Source organism: Mus musculus, chromosome 14 (assembly GCF_000001635.26).
Source record: "Mus musculus strain C57BL/6J chromosome 14, GRCm38.p6 C57BL/6J".
Lineage (NCBI taxonomy): Eukaryota > Metazoa > Chordata > Mammalia > Rodentia > Muridae > Mus > Mus musculus.
The window spans coordinates 50139702-50152335 of NC_000080.6; the positions used below are offsets into that span (position 1 = coordinate 50139702).

The 12634-nt window shown below is 32.4% G+C and overlaps 2 protein-coding genes across 2 annotated transcripts; both read right to left on the bottom strand.

Moving 5' to 3' along the window:
- On the bottom strand, window positions 1–936 carry Olfr728 (olfactory receptor 728). Its single transcript, NM_001011809.2, has one exon. It carries the CDS (start codon window positions 934–936, stop codon window positions 1–3), a length of 936 nt encoding a protein of 311 aa, NP_001011809.1.
- Window positions 937–8199: 7263 nt separating this feature from the next.
- Window positions 8200–9171, bottom strand: Olfr729 (olfactory receptor 729). The gene has a single exon (NM_146278.2). The coding sequence runs from the start codon at window positions 9169–9171 to the stop codon at window positions 8200–8202; it is 972 nt and encodes a 323-aa protein (NP_666390.1).
- Between the last annotated feature and the right edge of the window lie 3463 nt (window positions 9172–12634).

The following is a 12634-nucleotide window of genomic DNA, read 5'->3' on the forward strand; positions in this document are numbered from 1 at the left end:
TTAGTTTTTCCCAGGATTTATATGACTGTTTCTCAATTTCCTCAAGGCTGATTTCACATCTTCATTTCTCAGAGAATATATGATAGGATTCAGTAAAGGTGTACAAATGGTATAGAAGACAGAAAGGAACTTATCCACAGACAATCTGCTAAAAGGCCATATGTAGAAATAAATACAAGGCCCAAAGAAAAGAATCACTACAGTGATGTGGGCCGTGAGTGTAGAAAGGGCTTTGGATGACCCACTAGAGGACTGCCGTTGGACAGAGACCAAAATGATGATATAGGAGATAATTAAAGCCAGGAAACAGCTTAGTGATATCATACCACTGTTAGCCAAGGTCAAAATTTCCATTCTGTACGTATCCATGCACGCAAGCTTTATCACCAAGGGAAGATCACAAAAGAAGCTATCTACCTCATTGGGACCACAGAATGGCAGATTCACTGTAAATGCCAAATGGCTCACAGAATGAAGGATACCTACTGCCCAAGAAATTGACACAAAAATTATACATACTCTCCGATTCATAATTAGATTGTAGTGCAGTGGCTTACATATTGCTACAAACCTGTCATATCCCATAGCTACAAGCAACATCATTTCACTCCCAACAAAGCTATGAAGAAGAAATATTTGAGCCATACAACCCTCAAAAGAAATAGTTTTGTATTCGACAAAAAAGTCCACAAGCATCTTCGGTGTGGCAAAGTTAGATTGGCAGATGTCAATAAATGAAAGGTTACTGAGCAAAAAGTACATAGGAGAGTTCAAGTGTGAATCAGAGAAAATGATGACAATAATCATGATATTGCCCAAGACTGATGTCACATAGATGACAAAGAAGATGGTAAAAAGCACAAGCTGAAGTCCCCAAGATTTAGAAAGTCCCAGAAGCACAAACTCAGATACCGTGGATTCATTATTGTGAGCCATATATCCAATGTAAAGTCACCTAAATGAAAATCAAGAAAATATTACCATCACTGGCCTAGCAATATACTTTATTCATTAAGAAAATAATGGTGAAATTTCCAGTGTAACTATTTAATTTATATATATATATATATATATATATATATATATATATATATATAAAATGAGACTTAAAATGAGAAGTATAATGAAGTGTAAACAATATAATGAGGCGAATGCAATTCATTAATTTTATCTTAAGTTTTTGCCTTGTTTTAGCATTTTGGTTAATATATGCATAAGTGTAATGATTAATCATTCAGAAGACTTTAAGAAATTTGCTAACATTAATTAAAAGTAAAATAAATATCCTAGTATGTGCTAAAGAACACAGTAATTTGAAAGCAGGAAACAAAAATAGTTTATTATCTTCTCTCCTTTTCTAAAATCAAGAAACTCCATCCCCAAATTTGAAATATTAACCTAAACTCCATTTCAGTGTTTAAAATAAAAGACATTTATTTGGTGTGAGGGAAGACAAAGAATTGAGAGATGAGATGGTGATGGGTTGAACAGGAACAGGAAGCAGTTCAAAACACTGTGATATGCTTACAAATTAAGGATTTAGCATCACTTTTTGCTAGACTCAACCTGGGCAAAGTGGTAAGCCTTGAAACCACACACACACAAAACAAAACAAAAAATAAATTTAAAATATTGCACTTATATACATTTGTGCAAATACACACATGTGTGCATTTGTGTGTGTGTGTGTGTTGTGTGACAATAATCAAATGGAAAGATGCTGTCAACTTGAAATGGTTGGGGAAATGGCGATGAAGGATTTAAGAAGAGTAGCTGCAAGTCACTGAAGAGAGGAAAGGAAGGGGAAAGTATTGTAACCCTATTTAATCAAAAACCTACTTTTAAAAAGACTCATTTATATTTAAATTTTTTATTTTCTTCATATCTACTAATTGATAGTGTTTTAAGTCTTCATATTTAAAAGCACAAGAAACAGCTGGAAAATTCTGTTCACTGTGTCCTATAATTTCAATTTATAAGTTTAAATTCAATGTTACATCTCATTTTATTCCTAATAACTAAAATAACTTCCCACCTGTGAAGATTAAAAAAATGTTGCCACTTGCAAACTGCATGATTGAGCATAGAATTTAATGTCTCTCAAATTATTTTCATTTCTACAACTTCTAAACACAAAAAGAGTTATATTATGATACCGTGTAGAATTTATGTCCCTGTACACAAAGCACTTCTAAACATTTTAATGAATCTTCCATTGCTGTTGTACCTCAGGAAGAAGAATCTTCAAATTTCTAAATATCTCATAGGAGACTAATTTAGGTGAAAGAAATAGCACGTTATCTACACAAAAATCTTTATTATTTCAGCAATGCAACAACCTAATTCTGAAACAATAGGTATGCACAATTGTTTTTGTTCTTATTTTAACTCATAATATTTGTCTCACTACTAAGTATAAACATATGAGCAAACCTTGCTGTTAATGTTAGTAATCCGATTCTTCATTAAAGGTAAATTTTGATAGTCAATAAATATTTGTTCATTTAATACCTAAGTCCTCTCTAAATAGAAAGCATAAAAAGAAGTTACAAGGGAACAGACAGTGATTGTAACACAGTTCCCTGTGTTTATCAGATTCTGACCCAAGTCTTCTAAAGATTACCCAACAAGCCATCCAAGCAGAGAAGTGGGGAAATCGTTTTCTAGTCTGGATGGAATTTCCAACCAGACTGAAACAACAACTTCATCTTTCAGCTGTTAATTTTTGCATTAAAATGTTTATCAATTATATTTGTAAACAATATACTCAAAATCCATGTTTAGCACTTACAGTTTTAAATTTTTTTTTTAGTTTTCTTTACTTTCATCAAATTTAGTATTCTCGCATTTATGTGTAATCATCTTCTCCTATGAGTCTTCATATTGAAAATATCTGTAGTATACTTTTGACTGAGCTCTGCTCTGCTTGCCATTAATCCCACAATTATAGCAGCCTTCGGAAGTGTAATATAAAGCTTTATATGTTCATTCCAGGAAGCTGCTTTTATAGAGGAAGAACTCTGCCTCTAGAGACATGTGGTAATCCTTAGGCAAGAGTGACTTTTGTTTCCTGAAATAACTTTTGTGGGAATAAAACTGCTGTGGGTTTTTTTTTTCTGGTTGTTGGAATCAGGCAATATGTACATATAAGACCCAGAGAGTGCTTGATATTCAAGGTTCTGTCGGAGAAATGATACGTTTAGCCGCTCACTTGCTCGCAATAAGTAATCATATTGTTTTAAGGTAGTGACTGCCTATAAAAAGGAGCTCACTACTTCAAATAGCAGTTAAATTTATTGTCTATTTCTATCAACTGGATTAGACATCCAAAACTATTCTCCCTTAAAAATGGCTCTTCAAGCATCTGAGGCTTTTCGTTTTTTCTCCATACAGCAATAGTCTTTCCAGTGCATATTATATAAGCTTTTCAGATTTCCAATACTCTGATGTATATTTCATTTGTTTATTTTTTAAGCAATAAGATTAAAAAGAAGATCTTCTATTACTGGGCATATTTACATTTGTTTATTTCATGAGTGCACACATATATATGCCCTCAAGAAAAAGACTTAAGTACATAAGAATGGACCTACAACAAGACATGTTATATAATTAGGCAAATATGATCCTGGCTGTGTTTTAGCATGTCCTGTTCTTAAAGAGTCAGTTAATTTTCTAAGATTTTTTTCTGCAAAATTTTATTATCGTGTTTAATAATAAATCATTCTGAAATTTGTATGCAGTTTAATTTTATTGAAATACTTAGCTCTGCTTTAAAAACAATAATAGTTGAAGAGAGTCTCCAAAAGTCATCAATTGTAAAACAGATAAAAATTTGTATTGGAAAAAATTACAAATTAAGATCAAAAAATACAGTAATGTAAACTGTTAAAAGAATCAATGTCTGAAATGCTTATTGAGCCAAAAATACAGTAAGATGTAGAATGTTCAGAGGGAAATGATATAATTGCATTTGAATTTTTCTAAAGAAAAACAGACACATGTAGGGGAAAAGTTTAATATAGTTTCAGAAATGTTGCAAGTTATAAATTGTATAATGGAAAAACACTGGTAAATTTAGGATTAACCACTTTAAATTTTTATTCCCTATTCTTTTCTATCTTGAGTATTTGAAATTGAATAGAAATAATGTACTTTTTTTAATTGCTCTTCCCTAAATCCCCTCGAAGGTTTTTAAGACCCCAAGCAAGACACATTTTGTTAATAAAGGCTTGATTAAAGCTGAGAGTAATTAGAGGATTAAGTGTAATTCCTACATTCTATTATCTTATTTATAGAACTTGATGGCAGGTTCTAACTTTTAACGGCAAGTGCTGAAATGAAGACTTAGACTGACAGTCTAAGAGAGACTGACAGTCCCTCTGACTTGAATATACTTTAACATTTTTTAAATTTAAATAGAATATTACAATTATTAATAGCAAGTGTTCTCTGGGCCCTCAAAGATCTGGGAGGGAGTGAGATAGTGGGAGAGGTGGAATCTGCCAAGCAAGCACAGGCATGTGGTTCCTGTCCACTAGGAACATTCACTGTATCCCCTGCAGGTTCCAACCTGGTCCATGGCAGGGACAGCCAAGGCAACAGTCAAAGCAAACACCTGGCAATGTGAGATGGGCCCCTTCCCCAGGCCAGTCATGAATGGCACCAGAATGGAAATGATCTGACAAGGCCAGCAGCATGTTCAGACTCATATCACCAAGTGTCCCCGGGACAAACTTCACATAATTGCTTAGTAGCCTCTCAGCTAAGTGAGCACAAAGATGGGTTGCATGGACCCAAAACTCAATTGTATTTTGGTTATTTTGAAATTATGGTTATGCTCTATGTCTTTACACTTAAAAGGGTACTTCAGTATAACAAAAACAACTGGGAGATTTTAAACTTTTTAAATCCATTGCCTTCTCTACTATATATGTTTCAATAAACTTAAAAAATCTTTTAAACTTCAGAGAATCATCTTGGATCTCCCTCTCATAGGTCAAATGAACTACAGATTATTTTCTTTTTTATTTACCAATACTTCCAATGTGTTATTGGTACCCATAGAAAATTGGTCCAAAAAATAATGGGGAGATATGCTTTGCCCTCTTTTATTTTGATTTTTATTGATGTAATAGAGGTAAGACCATTTATTTGACTACAATTTATTTTACATATACAAGGTGTTACTGATTATTTCAAAAATATTGTATATTGGCATCGTGTCATCTCTTACAGTGTATGCAATTTTCTATTAACTAATACTTCCTATGACACATCCTAGTAATTAGCAATCACCAAACTAATATATTTGCTTTGTGTAAGCAAAATTCCTTCCAGAATTTTAGTCTCTAAGATTTCTGAGTTTCCTACAGTCAATTTTAAAAGGTTATCACATGTTTTCGTGCCTAAAGAAGCCATTTTTTTTTGCAATTGTTAGCATGCCTTAGCTGCCTGTAGGGTTTTTTTTTTTTTTTTTTTTTTTTTTTTTTTTTTTTTTTTTGTGCAGGGCTGAGTTCTCTTTGCCCTTCCCCAATCCACATTACCAGTTCATGCTGATGAAACCATATGGGTGTAGCTTCAGATATAACAGAGATACAATCTTAAAACAAACTCCCTGACCCTCTGGATCTTATAAACTTTCCATCCTATCTTCAGCAATGGTTCCTGAGCCCTTAGACACAGGAAATATTTTGTGGATACATCCCTTCAGATTAGGCTTCAAAAACCTGCATTTTGATTGGTTGTGATTTTCTGGAATGGTCTCTGTTCTATTGAAAAAAAAAAAACTTTCCTTGAGATGTGAGGAGTTCAGTTATCTGTGAGTTTACTACAATTTAAATAGAAAATACATGGGTAGAGCTCATGTCATAGTTATTGAATACATTTTGTTAATAAAGATTGCCATATCATTTGAAATTTAAAAAAATACCCAACACATAAATATATAATATAATTGATGCCACCAATATGCTCTTGATTGAGTGGCTTTCCACTAAAGTGTTATCATCCCTCCCACAAGGGGCTGAACCCTTGAAGATAACTGATTCTCCCTCTCCCAGCTGTTATCAATATTAATAGCTTCATACCTAACAGGATTTAAAAACTCATTTAAAAGATCACAGATGTTCACAAAAGTTACATAACTATTTATTATATTAGTAAACATACAGAAAGTAATATTTAATAGATTAATCATGGAAAAAGTAATGCTGACACAGATCAAATAAATTTTAAGCATTAGTTTATGAAATGACTGAACATATCTCACAAATGCTAGATTTTTAAAAAAAATTTGAACTATTCCATTGATGACTTCTCTGTATTTGTAAATAGATAAATGTCCAGCTTTGTGTAACCAACCCCTAAATTTGTTTATTATACGTATCACATTTTCTGAGATGCATTTAGATGCTACTGGTTTTTCAAGATCTTTCCTAGAATGCTCTATGGTATCTCTCTCAGACTCTAGTCAAAAGAGAGAAGACACAATTATTAATCAAACAAAGACTACTTAATATGAAGTAAAAAACCATAGTAGATATTAACTGTTAAAATACATAAAAGAAAAATGTAAAGATTATCTAAGACTGCAAGAGAGACACAAGGAAGGAACAATCTCAAGTAGATGATGTCCTGTCCAAGGGGGAGTTTCAGAATGCTTGAGAGGGGGTGTCAATGTGAACATATAGGGGAAGAAATTATGTGGGTTAACCTTGTCATGAACAGTACAGAAAAGTTAAGTATGTTTCTTAAAAGTTCTATGAAAAGTTGGGGATAAAAAAGTGTTCTTGAATTACATGAAATCTTTGTGACTTTCTAGACATCGTTCAGAAGAAATTACTAGAAATACAGGTAAATACTCAACTTACCATGTAATACTACACTTTCTCTCTCTCTCTCTCTCTCTCTCTCTCTCTCTCTCTCTCTCTCTCTCACACACACACACACACACACATATATATTGATTTCTGCAAATATGTAATAAGTTGCAAGTAGAGCTTGTTTACAAGTTATACAAGAATATGTAAAAACAATTCATAAAAGTAGAAGAAACTTAGAGTTCTCTAATTCAAATTTTCTTCTTTTCCAATGCTAACAAAAGTCCTAACTCCTTCCTTTAGTACTTACTGGTCTTGAAAATATTAACTGAAGTTTCAAGTATAAAAAAGTATCAAAGAAGAGAATAAGCTCATTGTCAGTTTTATTCTATGCATAAAGACTGATGCTTATGGTAGTCTCTGTCATTTATGATTAAAATATTTGGAAAACTAAATTTACAATCAACTCCAATCAACATTAATAAATCCTATAATTATTTCTGAAGCCGCAGGAAGAAATCTTCTCAGTGGTACAAATCACCAAATGAGTACATGCTTAACATTAGCTTTTGATCTCTTCCTTTTAAATCCACTGAGAAACTTGTATTTGGTACAAATGTAGACTTGAAAGCTGTTTATATAATGAATTTAAAAGCTGATGTAGAAATAGTTATTTAGATTCCTGTGGACTCTTTTACTGCTAATAATTTTAAATGCAAACAGAATCACTCTGATTAAAGAGATACATTTACATAAATACATAATTTTTAAAATTCAAAAAAAGAAAAATTGAAATACATGATTTTGATTATGGAACAACCCATATGCTAAAGTATGATTATAGAAAAATTATTTTGTTTATGTTTAATTGATACCCCCGGAGCATTCTCTTAACCTAAGAATCCTACTATGCTCATGCACTTTTTTCATAAATCAGTAGATTGGCTATCCACTGAACTTAAGAAAACGAAGCCATAAGGTCTTAAAGTCATTGCATGCGGTTTGTAGACACTTCTCTAAGAAAAATAGTAAGATAAAAGTTTTAAATTTATTTCTAGTAATGAATTGGATCCAGATTTGTGGGTGTTTTGTTTAGTTTGGGTTTTGGTTTTTAGATCATGCTTACATTTACCTATTACCAAGGCAATTAGTGCATACATACCACTCTGAATTTTTTCTTGTTTTATTTCTTCTATTAATAATCAAACACATAGTACCTTTTTTCTTTGCGGGGAGGATACTAAATTTTTGCTTATGTAATAACTATAAAAATACTTGTTAATATCCATCAATTTTTTCTATATTATTATTTTTATTTACTCTACTTTATGAAAATATTTGCAAGTAGACAATTGGTTTGAATAATTTGAGTTTTACTTCAATAAAGAGAAATTCTCGCTACAAATGACATTTCAGCTACTTTGGGAGGTCTGAGATAATGAGCAGCAATTTTTCCCATGACAGCTTTCATGTCTCTATTTCTTAGTGTGTAAATAATGGGATTAAGGATCGGAGTGAAAACTGTATAAAATATAGCAAGAATTTTATCCACAGGATAGGTAGTAAATGGCCACACATAAATGAAGATGCAAGGACCAAAGAATAATACTACTACCATGATGTGAGCAGCCAGTGTAGAAAATGCCTTGGCCATGGCAGCAGAGGACTTGAACCAAACTGTGACAAGAATTATGACATAGGAGCTCACTAAGAGAGAGAAAGTGCTTAAGGAAAGAATTCCACTGTTTACCACAATAAGTATTTCAGTAATGTATGAGTCAATGCAGGCGAGTTTGACCACTCGAGGAAGATCACAAAAAAAGCTGTCTACTTCATTGGGTCCACAAAATGACAGTTTTACAGTAAATGATAACTGGCTCAATGTGTGTACCAAGCCCACAGCCCAAGAGATTACTACCAAGGCAGTACATGTAGTTTGGTTCATGATGGTCATATAATGTAGAGGTTTGCATATGGCCACATATCTATCATAGGCCATGGAAACTAGGATTACCATCTCTCCTCCTGTAAAGAGGTGAATGAAAAAAATTTGGGCTATGCAGCCACTGAATGATATAGTCTTGTGTTCACTCAGAAAGTCTACAATCATTTTAGGTGTAGCAAAAGAAGCCTGACAAATGTCAAAAAAGGAAAGGTTTCCCAGGAGGAAATACATCGGTGAGTGCAGGCTGCTGTCAGAAGTCACAGCTATGATGATGAGAAGGTTTCCTAATATGATGACAATATAAAGCATAGAGAAGAAAACAAAGTAGAAAATCTGAAGTTCCCGAGAACTAGAGAGTCCAAGTAACACAAACTCAGACACCACTGAATAATTGGTGTTATCCATGGATTCAGGGCACAGATTTGCACTAAAACAACCTTAAAGAAGAGGAAACAAAAAGGAGATTAGAACTATGAAATGATATTTTAATGCAAAGGACTCTGAGACATCTTGAATAAGTCATATTTACTAAATACAAAATGTAAATACCAAACATTTGAACAACCATGCCAACAAATCTGAATAGACAGAAGGAGCTAATGAGAGTGCCTAAATAATGCTTGATAACTTGATCAAGAAATAGGAGAATGGGCACAAAGTCCCGGATCTATCAGAGGCACTATTAATAATGAATAGCTGTGAGAAGACAATGAAGTTAATTTCCTTTAACAATGTAGCCTCCAGTAAGTGGACCATGCTCCAGTAAAGAGGCACATATTAAAAACTATATGGATGGAATAAATTGGACTTGATGCACTTTAAAGAAAAGGACACAAAGCAGGGAAGGGAGAAGGGGATCTGGAAGGACTTGGGGTAGGGACATATATGATCAAAATGTATTGTACAAAATTCTTAATTAACTAACAAAAACTTTCATCAGCATTGGTAAAAACTTTTATGTTTATAAACAGATTTATCAGTTACTTACAAGGAAATAGTTCATTCAAATGCAGACCTATTTTTAAAAGATAGGAGAATTACAGGCCTGAAAAACTAGAAGACAAAAAGATTTACAACTTAATTCTTCAAAGAAATTTTCTAGAATGAGTAAAAAGTAAGACACAGATATATAGTCACTTTCTATCATTAATTTTACTAGTCATAAGTATAGCATTTGATTTAACTCTCTAAGAGGTATACATAACTTTGTAGGTAGTTTGTTATATAAATTAACACTGGTTAGTTTAGGCTATTCTCTTTTTTAACTCTTCATATTTAAAAGTGTGCATACCTACTTTACAGAAAGCAGTATAATTTACATGTGATGATGTTTGGCACTTTATTATAAGATTAGTTGTATCTTCATGGCCTTCTTAATAAATTAAAATTTCTATAATAAAGCATATAATAAAAATGTTCAACTGTTGAACCAACAGTTTTATACACTCTACATGATTCCTACTAAGAAAAAAACTGTTCAGTACAAGTTGTCTTCACTTATAGTTCTTAATATATCTGTCTAATATATACTAACCGCAAACATTTAATAAGTGGCATTATTATTTAGCTTATCCAAAATGTGTTTCTACTTGATTGTTCACGAATAGCACCTACATTTACATTTTATTTACCTATAAAAATTAGTTTAAAGATTAACATGTTATCCTTGCCAGTGACTAGTGATTTCTGTAAGTGTTAGCTTTGGTGTTCTGTGTGTGTGTAACTGTATGTGTGGATAGGATGGTTTCTTATTTCCCTGTAACTCACCAAATAGGCTACACTGGCTGACCATTAAGTCTCAGGGATCCACCTGTTTCTTTCTCCCTATCACTGGAATTAAAAGTGTGGAGCACCATTCTGACATTTTTTAAAAATGTAGCTTCTTAAGATCAAACTCATATCTTTGTGCATCCTCCATATGATTGATTGTGTGTGTGTATCTCTGTGTATGTGTGTGTGTGAGATATATATATATATATATATATATATATATATTACAATTATCACAATTACACAGAGAATGAACAGGGATTAGATTCTAAACCTTCTGTATTCATATATATACACACATATATATTAGAATCAGGGTAATATTTCAACCAGCTAAGAGTCCTCTTTCTTGTCTCATAGTTTTGACACTACAAACATTTGGGATTGAGTAATTCTCTGTTACAGAGAATGACACCATGACAGAACATAATTTACAAGTATCCTTTACTATGAAGAAGATATCTGTCACATGTACTCTATAGTGGTTGCAAGTAAACTATCTTCATACATTGTCCTACATGTTCATTTGGACATAAAAAGGGATATAAGACAAGAATCAAAAAGCTAAACTATCATTATCTTTTATTTATATATGCCACCTTTAGGATGAGATATAGAGATATAGTTGAATGAAAATTTTTATACATTAATTTTAGTATTTAATTAAAATCTAATAAAAGTTTATTTTTAGATCCACCAGGAAACTCTTCAGTGTGACTAATAGGAAGTATCAGTAAAAATTAATTAAAATTATAAAGTTTCAAAATAACCCTTCCTTAAATACTTCAAATACAACTTTCTAGACCCCAGTTCTAAAAGCAATTGCTTTGATGCATCTATGTCTCCTACCCAATTATTTTTTCAGGTTTCTTGAATCTTTGATACCCAGCCATAATCAGAGAAGCTACATCATCAACTGCCATCAAAGACCTAATGACTAAAATGACTTTGTGAGAATTGCCAGTGAAACAGCTTCTGACTTCCTTTCCAAATGCTTCCTGTTAGCTTCTTTCATTATGGAACTGCCCTGCAACTAGATGTCCACTGAGTTTCCAGCTGCTTAACTCCCCTGCAGTTGCTCTTCTCTGTACGTTTCTTGCTTCTTCATCTTTGCCCTGCTTATGGTGTTTTGTCTTTATTTTTTTCCTCCCCACCTCTTACTTTGACATTCCTTTGGCATCTGTTTCTCTTCAATAAATTATTCTTATATCTTCTAATTATTCAATATTTTCTAGTATTTCAAACATGATGTTACTGATTTGCTGTATATGTAAATACTAAGTAGCCATCTGAGATCTGAGTTAACATTTTATCTTGTCAATTCACCCTCTCCCTGGCTCAAAATTAATAGTCACTTTCATGCAATGGTGATAAGCCTCTCTTCCTAGTACTATTCCATTGTGACTTAAATTGAAAAAAGAAAAGTGGAAATCTGGTGTCCTTCAAAAAACAGTCATGAGCATTTCATATAATTGTACTTAGACCATACCCAACATTAGCCTGGACCAGACTATTCAATAATCATTATTCTTCAAAAGTTTTATTTATTTTAGTATATCATTTGCAAAAGTCAGCTCCTTTAAAATTCTTTCCAGGAGGAGAGTATCGATCTCTTTTTCTTGATGTGACTACAGAATATTTCTTGCCACACATTTTATATTTCCATAAGGTGAAAGTTTATTGTCTATAAATTTCCATAACATTCAGAATGTCTTCAGTTCTTTTATTTATATATGCCACTTTTAGGATGAGATGTAGAGATACAGTTGACTGAAAAATTTTATACATTAATTTTAGTATCTGATTAAATATATTCACTTCATCTTTTCTAACACTCAAATTTTCTATATTCTCATTTTCTGTGCACAAATGTTATATAGAATATATTCTGGAAACTCAAGCAAGCAATTCATGACCTTCAGAAACGTTCCCTTATACACATCAGGAGACATTCATTACTTGATCATAAAAGTTCACAGTTAAATCATTGAAACATGATAATAACTACTAGAAAATACAAAGTGAATAAAAGAATTAGAATGAAGTGCAAAACAGAGGAAATTGTTTTCTATAGATTCTGCCACCATAGTTGGATGAC